The sequence below is a fragment of the Rutidosis leptorrhynchoides genome, chromosome 10 (genome assembly GCF_046630445.1).
Source record: "Rutidosis leptorrhynchoides isolate AG116_Rl617_1_P2 chromosome 10, CSIRO_AGI_Rlap_v1, whole genome shotgun sequence".
NCBI lineage: Eukaryota > Viridiplantae > Streptophyta > Magnoliopsida > Asterales > Asteraceae > Rutidosis > Rutidosis leptorrhynchoides.
In genome coordinates this window covers 230,364,899-230,382,043 of record NC_092342.1, presented here as the reverse complement: position 1 = coordinate 230,382,043, position 17,145 = coordinate 230,364,899, and the positions used below count along the sequence as shown (strand labels likewise).

At 36.2% G+C, this 17,145-nt stretch overlaps 1 protein-coding gene across 1 annotated transcript; it reads left to right on the top strand.

The window, feature by feature from the left end:
• The first annotated feature begins 7,512 nt into the window (after positions 1-7,512).
• Positions 7,513-8,829, top strand: LOC139870855 (phospholipase A(1) DAD1, chloroplastic-like). The gene has a single exon (XM_071858624.1). The coding sequence runs from the start codon at positions 7,513-7,515 to the stop codon at positions 8,827-8,829; it is 1,317 nt and encodes a 438-aa protein (XP_071714725.1).
• Positions 8,830-17,145: the final 8,316 nt, after the last annotated feature.

The following is a 17,145-nucleotide window of genomic DNA, read 5'->3' as shown; positions in this document are numbered from 1 at the left end:
TTTGGACAAAAGAACGACACTTGTAGAAATTAGACTATGGGCTATTAATGGGTTTTATATTAACTAAATGATACCTCGTTGATTTAATATATAGACTTATAATTTGACGTATTTATATATAACCACATACGCTTGACTGGGCACGGTGGGCGGGATATCTATAAATACCAATAATTGTTCATTTTACCGGACACGGAACTGGATTAATAGTTAATAGACTTGTTGAAACAGGGGTGGATTACATTCAAGGGTAATTGGTGTAATTGTTAACAAAGTAGTAAAACCTTGGTCTACACGCAGTCGATAACCTGGTGTATTCATTAAATAAAGTATTAAGACCTTGTTACAATTCGAATCCCTAATTAGTTGGAATATTTGACTTCGGGAATAAGAATAATTTGACGAAGACTTTCGCATTTTATGATTGTGACTGATGGACTATTATGGACAAATCCGTAGGACATATCGAATAATCCAGGACAAAGGACAATTAACCCATGGGAATAAACTAAAATCAACACGTCGAACATCATGATTACGGAAGTTTAAATAAGCATAATTTATATATTTCATATTTAATTGCACTTTTAATTATCGCACTTTTATTTATTGTCATTTTATTTAATTGCATTTTTAATTATCGTACTCTTTAATTATCGTTATTTTATTTATCGCACTTTTATTTATCGCAATTTCATTATCGTTATTTACTTTACGCTTTAAATTAAGTTGTATTTATTTTTAATATTTTACATTAGGTTTTAACTGCGACTAAAGTTTTAAAATCGACAAACCGGTCATTAAACGGTAAAAACCCCCTTTATAATAATAATATTACTTATATATATTTTTGTATTTTTACAATTATAAGTTAAAACTAATATAGCGTTAAGCTTGTTTAAAAGATCCCTGTGGAATGAACCGGACTTACTAAAAACTACACTACTGTACGATTAGGTACACTGCCTATAAGTGTTGTAGCAAGGTTTAGGTATATCCATTCTATAAATAAATAAATATCTTGTGTAAAATTGTATCGTATTTAATAGTATTTCGTTGTAAAAAAAAATAATACTATTTCTTAGTACACCTTGCACACATCAGTGTTCTTCTTCTTATATTGTTTGGGAGTCACAGTGCTCTTAGACTGAGCCTTTTGACTTTCAGTCACCCTATTAGCATTAGCAGGATTTTTCAGAATGGTAACCGGTTTAATGACAAGCTTAAAAGGTTTGCTGTCTTTCTCAGTGTCGATATCAGTATCTGACTCTGTTTCATAGACAACATCTAAAGGTTTCTTTGACTTAACTACCTTGCTAGAGCTCTTAACAGGTGTTTCCTTAGGCTTACCATATCCTGGTTCTACAACTGGACCCTTACATTTCTCAACTGGTTTATTAATATATTCATCCATAAGAGGTGGGGCAACCTGGTCATAACCTAAACCCTGCTGATGAGGATGATTAAGAGTCTGTTTCACATAAGACATCCTCTGCCAATTATCAATCCTAGCTTTCTCAGACTCATATTTCAACTTAAAGGAATCTTTTTCTGCCTTAAGAGTCTCTATTTGTCCCAAATACATAGTAATCACTTTTCCATCATCTATAACAGTTGATTTTAAGCGACCTACCTGATTTTCTAAAGACTTAATCACATCAACATAGTCTTTCTGTTTATTAAGGTAGAAAAGCGCATCCTCATAGTTCTTTTTATTAGTCTGATTCTCTACACTTAGGTTCTTAAGTTCAATTTTAAGCTTAGGGCAGGTCTCACATGTAACAGATATCTCATTAAGCTTAGTGATAACACATTCAAGCCTCTCAATTTCCTGTTCATAACCAATGCATTTCGAACAATTAGAAACCAAGTCATTACATACCTTATCATTACCGGACGTGTTGGCCATGAATGCATAGTCATTTCTTCCTACCTGAGAATCTGCATCTGATTCTGATTTGGACTCTGAGCTCGTACTATCCGAGTAATCAGCCTTATAGCCTCCTTTACCCTCACCTTGATCTGAACAAACTGGACTCTGAACCGTAATAATCTTCTTATCACCACCCTTAAGATCACAGTTGAGCAAATGTTCCAGCTCTTTCCTGAACCAAGTACCAACATGACAACTCATCCCTTCTTCTTCATCAAACGAATCAGTAGTAAACTCAAGATCTGATAAGTCCTTAGCTTTGTGAACTTATCATACAACTTATCTTTAATCCTCTTCCTAAAGCAGAATTTCATAAGCTCTTCTGCTCTCTTCAACCTTGCATCACATTTGCACACATAGCATGTGCAATTCGGATTATCCTTACCAGTACAACCTGCATTTTTCAGAACAATTCTTTCCTCTTCAATTTCAGCTTCACTTTTACCTACAAACACAACGTTAGCTTTCTTAAAGTTTCTTTCTCTACAATTACATGTTGTGGAGTAACTGAGATGGTTGTCTGGTGAAAAGGATCATGAAAACTGGGCTTGGGTGGTCTCGTGTAAGTTTTTTTAAAGTGACCATATTCATCACAATTGTAGCACCTAACCTTTGACATATCAAAACCAAACTTCGAATCGCGATTTAAACTCAATGATCTTTGTCCTGTTCTCTTCAAGTATTTTCTAGCACATCTCATAATGCTACCCATACAATAGAGTATATCCATCCTCTCAAGCTCGTCTTCATCAATCTGATCATAGTCTTCGTTTTCAAGATGACTATTAAGCACTTGTCCACTAATCATATCATTGTATGAGTTAACAACAATAGCTGCCAGAGCCATATCTTCCTGAATAGATTCGAGAGATCTCTTCTTGATATTCTCAGTTTGAAACACAGGAGTCTGAGTCTGATTCTGAGTCCGTTGAATCGGAGAAGCTTCAATCATCTTAATTGTAGAATTCCGAGCTTGTAATTTAGCATTAAAGTAGCCGGACTGAGACGATGGTGCAGACATTTGTGAAGCATTGGCTGTTATATATGTTGTATGTAGTGGAGCATGAGTACCAGAAGATGTCCCAATAGTGGACGTCGCAGTAGCTACAGAACCAAGTCTCTTTCTCTTTGCTTCATCCTGAATGTCCTTCTCCATCAACTTCGAAGTAAAAGCTGTTAGTGTCAACGGAAGACCTGATGAGCTGTACCTGTTCTGAATCTTTTCTATCTCATGATCCCACTTTTCTGGAAGACCATCTTTCAACACCCTTACTGCCTTTTCATCAGGCACCTCAATCTCATAATCTGCCATCTCTACAACCAATAACTGATATATCTCCAAAGTTTGTCCTAGAGATTCTGATGGAAGAGCTACAAACACCCTCCACTCATCCTTCAAAACCTTACCCTTAGTCGCACGATAAGTAGCTATACCTTCTGTTGCAGATTGAAGAGCCAACTAGATAGTATACGAGGTTTTATTTCGGTTATTAAATTGCTGAAAAATCTCCTTTGACAAAGCTTGGGTTAGCTGAGCATAACATCTACACTCAAGATTGTACTCTTCACGCTCTGTAGGACTAAACTGTGAAGTTTCTTTGGGTTCACCATCTACTCCGCATGGCCATACATACGGATTCTCAATACATTCCCAAAGTCTAGAATCGACACCGTTTAAGTAAATAACAAACCTAACTTTTCAGTCCAAGAAGTTTTTAAGATTGTCAAGTCTAGGTACTTTATTTGATGAACCAGATTCACTTTCATTAAGTAATAGTTTTTGTAGTCCAGGTGCAATTACTAACGCACTGTATTCATTCATCATTTGTTCGTTTGTGTCAGACATTTTAACTGATTGAGTATTAAATTAAACGAAGTTAAAAGATTCAGTCACAAAAGAGGATCGGTCGACGGACAAGACAATCGGTCGGAGGTCTATGACTAATGGTCGGAGGTCTATGACAATCGGTCGGAGGTCTATGACTAACGGCTGATGGTGTAATTTTTGGAACTGAATCTTAGAATTGAGACCTTCGGTCGATGGAAGCTACTATCGGTCGATGGTAGTGGACGATCGGTCGATGGTCAAGAGATGAATGGTGGATGGTAAAGACAAACGGTTCTATGAAATGACAAACTGTCCTCCGGTTCAATATGAGACGATCGGTCGATTGTGTCTGACGAACGGTCGAGGGTCGGGACGAACGGTCGATGGTCAAAGACGATCGGCCGAGGGTAGTTCTTACGAATACTGGGCAGGAAAAATTAAGGTTTTCGCTAAAACTTCAATTTTGATCGATTTTTGGCGTTCTAGACTTAAACCAAACCGGTAGAAACCTAGATAATACACCCAAAGACACAAAGAAACACAAAAATACGAGATTTAAACGTAAAAATAGCAACTTTTAATCACAAACAAGTTTTGACCAAAAACCCTAAAATTGAAAACACATAATTCGACTCAAAAACGTTTAGATCAGCAAGCCTATGCTCTGATACCACTTTGTAGACGATTTGGGACCTTAGATCAAACGCTAAATCTAGAATAAGGGCGAAAAACAATAAACTAGGATGAATCGAATACGAGTTTCACTTTGGGATCAATCTAACCAACTATATGTTGATATAATCGACACCTAGATGATTGTATTCGGTTGGGATATGGTCTGGGATAATAGTAACAGCGAAATACGACGGCAAGGGTGTATATGGTGTGTAAACTAACAATGTAACCCAACACCCGTATTTATATAAAGTTACAGCGACCATCGGCCGGTGGTCTCTGTCCTACGGCCGATGGTGATAGTCCCTCGACCGATGGTCTCTACCATCGGTCGATGGTCTGAGCTGCCAACCAAACAACTCGAACCATTTTACGTCATTGCTTAATCAATTCAAACACACAGTATCAATGACAATGTTTATACACGACTGAAATGTAAACGATACTACAAATAGTACTTATTACATCATAGAACTTGGGATTATGCACCAACAGTGGTACATGTGATGAAGGACGCTAATACATTCATAATATTATTGTCAGCTTCGACAATGAGTGTCGATTTTAGACAATGTTCAGTGTGGAAGGATTGTTATCGTTTTTATTGAAGGTAGAGATAAGGTTGGAACCAATAAGAAGAGGATCAACAAGTTGACTTTGAAGAAGAATCCACATCAAAGATATTGAGATTCAAGCAATTTAAATTAACGGTTTTGTTAGATTTCTAATTCACATTTTTCAAGTCGTATAAGTGTCCATGTTGTAAGATACTTGGGGATCAAGGTGAACTTGGACCAAGGTTAACTTTGGGGAAAAGTTGGATTTTGGCTACCAATAGAAGTCCTTTGTATTAGTTTTACGGAGGAGAAAATGAGGAGAAAGTTGAGAGAAAAAAATAGAGTGGTTTACCTCTCTATTTGGTCTACGTGATTATAACACTTTTTTATAGTAAATTTTCCTCTTTGGAGTTGATATTTGGTTATCGACTCTTAAAATACAATACAAACTAATACTAATCAGCATACATTACAGACAATGCTCCTGATCATTGTAGTGATTGGAAATAGTACATAAGGATTGTTCTCCAAGGAAGTAGGTCTTTTTAATTAGGTCTAGTGAGATAAATAATCTAAACTGAATTTAGTGATAGATATGACCTAATAGTGAGTTAACTAGGCTCATTAAATTTTAATTAAATCTTAATTAAGTATACAAATAAATATATATGACTACACAATACACAAGTTGCTGAATAAATATATATGACTACACAATACACAAGTTGCTGGCTCACAAACAATAATGTCCCTACTCTCTAGCTAGATTTACATATTTAAAAATACTAGTAGAGATAATCCAGTTAAATTAATTTGTATATTTAATCCTACATTTACCTAAACATATAATCTTAATTACAAACCTATAGACAAACAATGGTTCTTCAATTTAAACCATATAAGTAATCAAACTCTTAAGTTATTTTAATCCTAACTATGATTCACGTTATCCCAAGTAAATACTAAATTAATTAGCCTATAATTAGGTTAATGAAAATAATGAAGTAAAATAAAAGACAGATTTAAAAGAAGACACTTAGAGCGCTCCCAACGGTTAGCCCAGGAGCTCCGCCCACATCCGCCCAGCCTGGGCGCCGATGGCACGAAGGCCGCCCAAGTGCCGCCCACAGTCCGCCCAGCCACCTCCGCCCTTCCCTTCGCCTATTTGAATCATATTTGTGGACGGAGAGGTTTGTTTTCTTCTTTTTTTTTGTAATTTATTTGTTTTTTATTTCATTTTACACTGAGTAGAAATGAATCTGCAAAAAATGGATGGTGAAAGGAAGGAGAAGAAATGAATGGTGGAAGAAAGGAGAAGAGAAGATGAAGATAAGGTGTTATTTTTAATTTTTTATTGTGGGCCCCACAATCTTTGTGGTGAGTTAAAATGAGTTGCAATACGTACACTATATTTTATTTTATCTATTTAAGAGTAAATATTTAGGGAAGCGATACTTCCACCACTTGTTTTTATAAATCCACCATAATTATATGTTGTTTCCAAAAGTACCCTTGTAACTTGAAAGTAATTGTTTAATTAGTACAAATCCTTTTACTGTAGTTGTTGCCTGTTCCACTTCTCAACATTAGTTCGTCTCTTTCTTTTATATTTAATTGTATCTACTTTCACTAACAAAATACAGTAGTACGGAGTACATTTTAACTGGTCTTCTTTCTTATATTCTAGATATATCATGACGTTGAATATCAGGTGAATGATGAGGGACAAGAAAACTCACTAATTATTTAATTTTGAGAACTTTTTATGTTTTTTGGCTAAAGATTTTGTTTTTAATTCCACCATTGTCGAATATGCTTCAGTTTAATTAAATTTTATAACTTAAACAGGTGAAGTGAGATGCTGGGCTAAAAGCAATTCATGTTTAATGATGACGATGGGCTAAAAAGCAATTTATGTTATATCTTTAATATGATTTTGCAAATTTTGCAATTGAGATTTCTCATTTTTTTCGGAAGAATAAAAGTTGTTTTGTGAGTTTCTTATAAATTATATAAATTATAAATTATATTTGTAAAAGGAAGTGAATATGTAAGGTTAATACATATACATATAAATATGAGAATGAAAGTGAAAATTTTGTGAGTTGGTACAAAGGTAAAACAACCGGAGAAAAAGCTGATCTATTAGTTACGAGTATATAAATGCATTTAGAAGTAAAAAAACAAATCAAGGGTATTTTGGGTAATAGGTTGAAAATATAGTGGATCTATCAAATGGGATGGTGAAAATATCACCTCCCATATAGGAAGTAGAAACCCGGTATAAAAAATGGTCTAGAAAGTAAACAACACCATCCTAACACTAAATGAACAAATATAACATCATTTCCATATAAATTACTACACGTGTACGTATTGTAAATTCCCAATCACGAGAAGAGGGCCCGACAATCATACCACCCCGACTATATATATAAACTACTCTTCTTCCTTCAAAAACCTAACTCAAACAATCTCTCTCTCTCTCTCTCTCTCTCTCTCTCAATTTTCACACTACAATGAAACTTACTTTTAAACCACCATTTCGTTTCAAATTAACGGTTATACCACCACAAGAACCATTATACCGTTACTATTTCACCATTCTCAATAATACAATTAGTACTCCAACAATCAAAACTAATAAACCTCCCAATAAATGGGAAAGATTGCTCGTTGACTTTGACCAAAATCATCAAGCTCGACCTCCAAATCAACTAAGCAAAAGATGGTTGGAGTACCACGGTATCAAAAACTGGGAAGGCTTGTTGGACCCACTCGATGAAGGTCTACGTGGCGAGATCATACGCTACGGCAGCTTCGTCGAGGCAGCCTACCAATCATTTAATTTCGATCCTTCTTCTTCAACTTATGGTGCATGTCGCTATAGGAAAAGTAAAATGTTGGAATGGTCCGGGGTTGTTGGATGTGGATATCGAGTAACGAAGAATTTATTTGCTACTTCATCGATCCCATTGCCACGTTGGTTAGAGAAGATGCCACGTTGGATGCAAGTGCAGTCCAGCTGGATAGGCTATGTGGCGGTTTGTGAAGACGAAAATGAAATTTCTAGGCTTGGGAGACGGGATATAGTCGTCGCGCTTCGTGGTACTGCTACTTGTTTGGAGTGGCTCGAGAATCTTCGAGCCACCCTCACTCACTGCAATGTAAATAACAAAAGTGATGTAAAACAAGAACTCATGGTGGAAATCGGGGTTTTAAGCTTGTATACCTCGGGCACAACAACGTGCCCAAGTTTACAACATTCATTACAAAAGGAAGTTTTAAGATTACTGAAAATGTACGGTGATGATCAGCCATTAAGTCTGACCATCACCGGACATTCTCTAGGAGCTTCTTTAGCTATTTTAGCAGCTTACGATATAAATACGACAATCAAACACTCACCTCATCTCTCAGTCATCTCGTTTGGAGGACCCAGGGTTGGCAATCCAAGTTTTCGCCAACATTTAGAAAAACAAGGAATAAAGATTCTCCGTATAGTGAACTCGGACGACCTAATCACAAAAGTACCCGGTTTTTTCGTTGAAGACCATGATGGTAAGTCTCACAAGCAGAATGATCGTGTGACATACATAACCGAATGGATAAAAATGCTCGTTAAAGATAGCCGTTGGGTTTATGCTAACATAGGGCATGAATTACGGTTAAGTAGTCGAGACTCATTACAATTAAACAGTATAAACATTGCAACATGTCATGATCTTAAAACTTATCTCCACCTTGTAAATGGTTTTGTGAGTTCGACATGTCCATTTAGGGCTGGTGCAAGGAAAATGCTCAAGAAAGCTTCCACTATCTCTTCTTTAAAATAAATTTATTTTATTCCAAAATATATATATATATATATATATATATATATATATATATATATATATATATATATATATATATATATATATATATATATATATATATATATATAGTCCTATTGATTACTTAGTTGTATAAGAAAATGCTTAAATAAGAAGGGCACATTCAAACCACTTATTCAAGTTTCTTTGTTGGGATGTTTATTAACAACTTCTATTTGATATAACAATTTTTTCGTAAATTATATAGTAGCGTTATAATCTAAATGTTTAGTAGAATTGTACAGTAATACATTATTTAATTTACACATTACATGTATATGTGGACTTCTATTACCTTTGAAACATATATTTTAGGTAAGTTAATTTGCTTAATTAGCAACTAAATTAATTATGTAAAATTATATAATTATTGTAGTATGATTTAACAGATATATTTCTTGAAGCAAAGATGATTATAAAATCTGAAAAAGGTAAAGTTTGTCTTGTACAATTAATGGGAAAAATAAGTTTTGTTAAATGATTAGATCGATGTATGTTAATTCAACGCTGTTAGCACTGACGAATTAACCAACATCACCGGCCATTATATTGCTTTTGTAGTCAAGCTCCTTTTTCTTATGCATTTAATGGTATATCTTATCGAATACACGCATAAATGGCATAATGATCGCATAAAATTACCATCAGAAGCACTGAGAACAACAGTATTATGAGACTGTCCGCCTACCGTTCTCCGCTGTACAGGCTGCTCCGTCATGCGTAAGCCCTGAAGGCCGCCTAGCGCGTAAGCCCTGGCCGGAGAACGCCACTTTCAGCATAAATCTCGGATCACAAGTAACAGAACGTATCATCATCTGACACGTGTCCCCGAACAATCTGGTGGATCTGACACTATAAATAGACCCCTTGGGTCGTCATTTTACACAATTCAGACACTCTGATAAATTTGAGAGCCGAGACTTCATCTCTCTCTCTCTCTAGCACTTTCTCTCACTAGAAGTCATCCGGCTAGCACTTTTACGCTCTACGGACGACAGATTGATTAAGCCACCCCACAAGTTTCTACACTTGTGAACCGGGTCTGCAGGGATTATTTCCCGAGGGCAAACATCAATCGGCAATACTCGCCCACCTAAAGCTAGATTACTTCTAGTATCGTGTTGACACACTAATCCTTACCCCATAAGAAAATAGGTGTTAACGGCATTCATATTTTGTCAAACAATTAAATATTTGACTTTTTTCTAGATGCTTCATGTTCACTAGAATTAGCACCTGTGCTACCACCGACCACCGTCCACGACAAAATCTACGGGAATTAATCAACTAGTTAATTAAATTTTCATCTTACCATTAATATTTGGTTTAGCCCAAGTATATAGTGTAAAATCAAGATCATGTGTACATTACCAAACGCATGCAAATTGATTAACAAATCAAGAAAACAAATGAATGTGTTAACATAAGGTAGTCATATAGCAATTTCGCACCTCCGTTACAACGACCACAACTTCTTTCATTACTAGCTAGATAGTGATGTCACGTGTTGTCAAATGATACTTTTTAATCTCAACTTTTACAACTTTTGTACTAGTAACTTCTTCCGTCCAAATAATAGTTTAAAGATGAAATATCATTATCGCACTCTATTTTTATTTAATTATTTTACAGTTTTACTTCTAACTATATAATTACCTTCCGTCCAAAAAATTTCATGTTATTCTTACCTATTTATTGGAGGACATTATTAATTTTGAACAACCTAAAAAAGACTATTAATTTAAGATGGAGGAAATATCGCGACTTCCACGAATAAATATTGATAATAATTAGTAATTAATAAATTAAATTATTAATTAATAATTAATGATAAATATTAATATTTTTTATAATTAATAAGATAATAAGAATAGGAAAGTAATTTTTATTTTCGTTACCAAATCAATGGTTGAATCCAAAGATAATATTTAAATCAATGATTAAAAACTAAAAGAAAAACAAATATGACATCATCTTTCAACCTGAAGATTGAAATAAAATATTGTAAACTTTGATTCGGGTATACATGGATTTTCGATCAAACTCTTTAATCTCAATGCGACCACCCGTTTTACGGATAGCACGGAGTCATCACTGGTGAACCTTCGTAACTACAAGAAAATTTATTTTGCACTATGAGAGATTCGAACCTGATACCTCCAAAAAGTTTTACCTTTTTTATGAAATGCTAAATTTTAACTGCTATCCTAGCGCCTTTGTGGTTTAAAATTGTAAGTTTATCTAAGAATCAATATTTAATCATTTAAAATATGACATGAGAGATAATAGAATTAATATGGTGACGCTAGTAAATCTACTATTTTGTATAGCTCGCGAGTATACTTGATGGTTTTAAGTCCAACAATTTAGGTATTCGTAAAATGTCACATGTAATTTAACTTTATCAAATGACTTAATTCGTATAGTTATGAATACATCCACTCAATCTTTCACCCCTTCAATCAACTAAGTTTAGAACTATGGAATACAAATATTTTATCTACCAATCTAGGATTATGAATTTTATTCCATTCAAATTTTATTATTCATTTTTATTTATGTTTTACGTTAATACATCATCCTTCAGTTTAGAATAATGATATAAATGATCTTTCTTGTGACAAAAAAAAAATTATAAATATTGTGATATCAATTAAATAATAATAATTTAAGAGATTTAGCAAGGGGACATGTTAATTTTTAATGATGTTTAGAACCTAACAAAGTCGGAAGTTAAGATGAGTTGATAAAAAGCAAAGAATTGTTAAATCCGGCCGATGAGCTGCCGGCTATTTTCTCTATCTCCAGGTCGAACTAAATAAATTGATCCTAGATATTTTTAAGAAGAGCCGGCTGAACAGATAAATGTTGGTCGGAGAAGTTTTTTGGGGAGAGAAGTCGTCGATTATTCATCTAGCCGCTAGCCGGAAGAGTTTTTTTGAAGATTGAGTTGCCAGCTATGTATTGAGTTGCTGGCTGAATTAGTAAGTTGAGAAGTCCAGTTTTATAAAAGAGTCGGCAGCCTTGATGCCTAGTTATTATAGGTTATACTAATACTATTATCAAAGACTCTAGAAACCATATGAATAGTCGATGTTATAGGAGGTCAATCGCCGGCTAATTATGGCGGTGGAGGGTAATAGCCGCCGGCTGTGAAGGCTAGGCGGCAGCTCCATGGCTAATCTAAAATTTTCAGAGTTTTAGCTATAAATAGAAGGTTCAGTTGTATAGTTTGTAATCGGTTTTTAATTCAGTTTTAAATACAAATTTTTATAGTTTATTATAGATTTGTTTCTTTTTTTGCCTTTATTCAAGCACTGTACTTTAGCATTATTTTATTTCCAGCTATTTCTTATTTTATATTAATAGCGCTCCCAACCATGACATAACTTCTTTCAGGACTAACCAATTATTCAGCGCCACATCATCACTTACATCTTACTTCCTTCCCAGGACTAAACCCAGGACTAAACACTCCTAAAAGTGACACTCCTTCCTCACAATATTGGGACCCACATTTAATTATTTTAACTAAATTAAAAATACTTTTATTATTATTAATATTAAAAGAATTATTATTTTTTATATTACATTTAAATTGATTAAATATTAAATATTTTGGGATATATATATCCATCATCTTTTTTTACTACATCCACTATAACTATACATTAACAATTTACACGGTACAATATATTAATGGATAATTTATGGTAGAGTGGTAAAAAGGATGGTAGATGTATCACCACCCTTTAAGTATTAGCTACCATAGGCAGATTAGAGTTTTTTACATGATTTGTAAAAGATCCGCATTTCATTTGTATGTATATATGTATAGTCTAATTGAGTTATCTCGTAATTATTGACATATATAATCTAACTGAACTTCTCGTAATTATTGACCACGTCAATACTGTTGATAAAGTTTGAAGGCTTTTGTGAAGATATCAAGATCTCACGAGAATATTAAATTAAATACCATATATATATATATATATATATATATATATATATATATATATATATATATATATATATATATATATATATATATATATATATATATATATATATATATATATATATATATATATACTTGTTACATAATGAATGTGTAATTGTTACATAATGAAACCCCTTAAGGTTATTGTGTTTATTGATTGACTATTTATAAGCATTACATAAACCTAGCAACTATTAAACTCTAATGGACCTAGCCCACAATGCAATCGGGTTGGCCCAATACTAATACTCGAATACTCCCCGGCAGTTCGAACGGCGAAATCACGAAAGTTCGGACTGGAGCAAAACAATAAACAATAAATAAAAAGATAAAAGAAACTTTTTTTTCCATTTGTTGCATCGAATAGCTTGATATTCGTTGATAGAGCTATAGATTTCTTGACGACTTCTCCTTTTCTGTAGCGTTTTTTTCTTCCTTTTACGTCGTGGCTTGCTGTGCCTAAGGATCAAGTACCGCTTTGATATGCTACTTTTGTCAACGATAACAGTATTCTTCAACGATGCAAATAATTTTTTTGACTATATTCTCTTTTTCTTTCAGGATTTTGAACCTAGTCAAGCTAGGCGGCTCAGCCCCACGCCAATTATTATTGTGCACTGATAGTGTACCCCTTTATCCAGCGAACAGCTGAAGCTACGTTAACCAAGGTATCACGATTATTAAAGATTGATGACATAAGAATTGGTCACAAGAATACATATGCCAAATACAAGTCAAGGGCGGGATACCTTCAAATTCGAATACTGGCCCAAAGGATAAAAGAGGAATACTCCCAAAATGTGATCTTGGTATTCTGACTTAACAAGGAACCGTATATGTTATATGAAGCTATAGTCCCGAAGGAATGTAGTCACGAAGAGATCATGGTTACCAATGGACAAAGACTTATCCTGAAGTTACAAGATCGCATAGGCTGAAGGAGAGAAGTAAGCAGGTTGACCAGCTTGCTTCTACTAACGTCCAAATGATAAAATAGGATCAACAGCAGGGATCACAGTGCACCAGGGGGAAAGTTCACTTTGTCTTATCAAAGATCGCCTTGGAGATTGATCCCCACCTACAAAACTGGAGAAGAAGCTATGAAGTGGCCTTATAAAAGGAGAACATGATCTCTGGAGATGGCATTCACTCTAAGTCATAATAACTCACACACACAACTCACAATGAGTTACCTTCGTATCTTGGCGGCGTAAAGTACAATAACTTCGTACTACCTCCGGGGAATCACCAACAAGAATACATCCATCATCATACACCTCAATACCACACATCTAGTGATCAGATCTCAACATCCTTGTTCCTTCAACAAGGATTGCCAAGAATTGTACAAACAATTGGTGCCATACGTGGGACCCCATATTAACATTCATTTTGTTTGAGAAAAACACAAGATCATGGCAGATCTTGATCACTCACCGCCAGGTTTTTCTTTACAATGAGGAGCTAATCCGCCAGAAACTGGTACACAAACACCAATCATCCCCACAATACCAATAATTACAGATCGGAGCAATTCATACTCAATAATTACGACAACATACATGCTGCTAGAACAAAAGTTGAGAGAAGAGGGTCACTTACATAGTCGGCGAACCCTCACATATGACAACGAAGATGTTGACGAAGAGATGGAGATGGAGGCCCGACCGAGAGGAAACCCTCCCCCTGCTAGTCAGCCCGTGACCTCTTAACCGGCACACTCTCAGCCCATAACCTCTCAACCAGTGCATTCTCATCCGGTACAATCAATAATCACTACCAGCATTCCCCTGAGCAACTCCAGAGTTCCAGTCATGCAGCAATATACCTTCAGGAGCCCGTTTCCTGTGTTCCCGCAAAACATGCCAAATGCTAACACTGTCGTGCCGACGGCATAAATAGTTCCCGTGATAAATCAGCAGAATGATTCGTTACCTACGGGTCACAAACTTGGAATGGGGAAAACCAGTGGGTAGGCTTTCCTTACCCGAATGTGTACGGAGGAAATCTCCCTATGGTAAACAATCCACAGAACGGAGCTAACGCCAGCATCAGTGGAGATATAGACCAGTTTTGGAAGAACCAGAAAACCCCTTTCACACCTTCGATACAAAATCATCCGCTGCCAAATGGGATGAAAATAACCTCTCATTTAGGGTATTACGAAGGAAAATATGACCCAGACGATTATCCAAACATCTTCGAAGGTGCAGCCAGAATGTCAAGATGGGACATGGCCGTAGCTTGCCACGCGTTCTCATATATGCTCAAAAGTGATGCAAGGATTTGGTTCGACTCCCTAGCGAAAGACTCTGTCCCAAGCTTCGATGACCTCAAACGAATTTTTAGGTCAAAGTTTAGCCAAAAAAAGAAGCACAAGAAAAACCACGTTGCAGCTCATAGCATCAGGCAGAAAGATATCGAAGGTTCGAGAGCTTTTCTCTGCCGATATACTGATGAAACCCAGCAGATCCTTGGACTTCAGGAGTCACAAAGAATATCGGGACTCCTGTATGGCTGCGGGACCCGGTCGTTGGTTGAACATCTTAGTCGGGATCTTCCAGACACTTACGAGGCCTTACTAGACAAGGAATATGTCTGGTTGGACGCAAAAGACACCGCCAGTAGCTTGGTTTACGAAGAAGCACAGAGCTTCAAATGAAAAGAAGAATCAAGCCATCGAGAAGATAAATCCGGAAAGAAAAATGAAAGGAATAGATTCTCTCCCTACAGAAGAGATTCTACCTCCGGTATCCTCGGAAGGCTGATAAAATCCCCCAAGGAAATCCTCGCCACCGAAAGGGCTGTCCAAGCTTTCAAAGCTCCACCGAAGCTAGCAAATAAGGGTAACCCGAGGGATATGAGCAAATTTTGTGATTTCCACAATGACTACGAGCATGAAACGGATGATTGTATACAGCTAAGGCAGGCCATAGAAGGGGCCGTCCGATCCAGAAAGCTATCACACCTATTGAAGGGTATACGTAACCCGAAGATACCCAAGCAAGAAGTCAAGCCTGAGGAGAAAAAGCCAAACACAGACAATGCCATACAGTCGATAACTGAGTGTCTTGCCATTGAATACCAAAGAAATTTCAAGAGGGAGAGAAGCTACAGAGTAATAGATTGGGAAGAAATCTCCTTCCCAGCATTGGACACGATCACACGTCCGATAAGCCTGTTACGGTCAATGGCCCAATCCTCAAAAGAAGTGTGCATCGAGTGTACCTAGATAGCGGGAGTGCATGTGATATAATGTATGAATATTGCTTTGACCAGCTCAGTCCTTCCATCAAAGCTCGCTTAAGCCCTCCGAGGGTACCTTTGGTTGGATTCTCCGGAGAAAGGTGTTGGCCTATCGGAGAGATAGATCTTGATTTTACAATCGGGGAACTACCGTTATCAAGAACGGAAACACTTGATTTCGTAGTAGTTTGGTCCACCTCACAACACAATATTTTGTTAGGGAGGATAGCCATGATGAAAATGGGGATAATTGTTTCAACTGTTCACCAACTGGTGAAGTTTCATACTCCCGAAGGCATTGGAACTTTAACCTCAACATATGATCGTGAAAAGGTGATCATGGCAATCAAGGAAATGGAGGAGAGACTGGGGGAATGTATTCTGGAAACCAGGGAAGGGAACCTAGAGGAAGGAAAGATATCCATTTTCCTTTATTTATAGAGCAACAAGTAACCATTGGAAGTTTTTTACCTCCGGAAGTAAAAGTGAAGCTTCGTAAGCTGCTACAGGCCAATGTTGATATCTTCGCTTGGGAATATGGTGACATGATTGGCATCCCTCGAACGATCAACATTGAAGGTTCATCCTTTTCCACTGAACATCGGCTCAATGAATACAAGCATATGGAGCCAATGCATCAGAAGAAAAGAAACCTTGCTAAAGAAAGAGATGAAGCAGCTTGTAAAGAAGTAGAGGAATTACTTCAAGCCAATATAATCAAGGAAGCAAAGTACCCAACTAGGGTTGCTAATTCTGTCATGGTCAAAAAATCCGATGGAGGCCGGAGAATGTGTGTTGACTTCACAAACATCAATAAAGCTTGCCCAAAAGACTGTTATCCCCTACCAGAAATCGACTGGAAGGTAGAATCCTTGACCGGGTATAAGTACAAGTGTTTCCTAGATGCTTACAAAGGCTACCATCAAATCTAAATGGTCGAGGGAGACGAAGAAAAAACATCATTCTTCACCAGCAAGGGTATCTTCTGCTACAAAAAGATGTCCTTCTGGCTAAAGAATGCCGGAGCC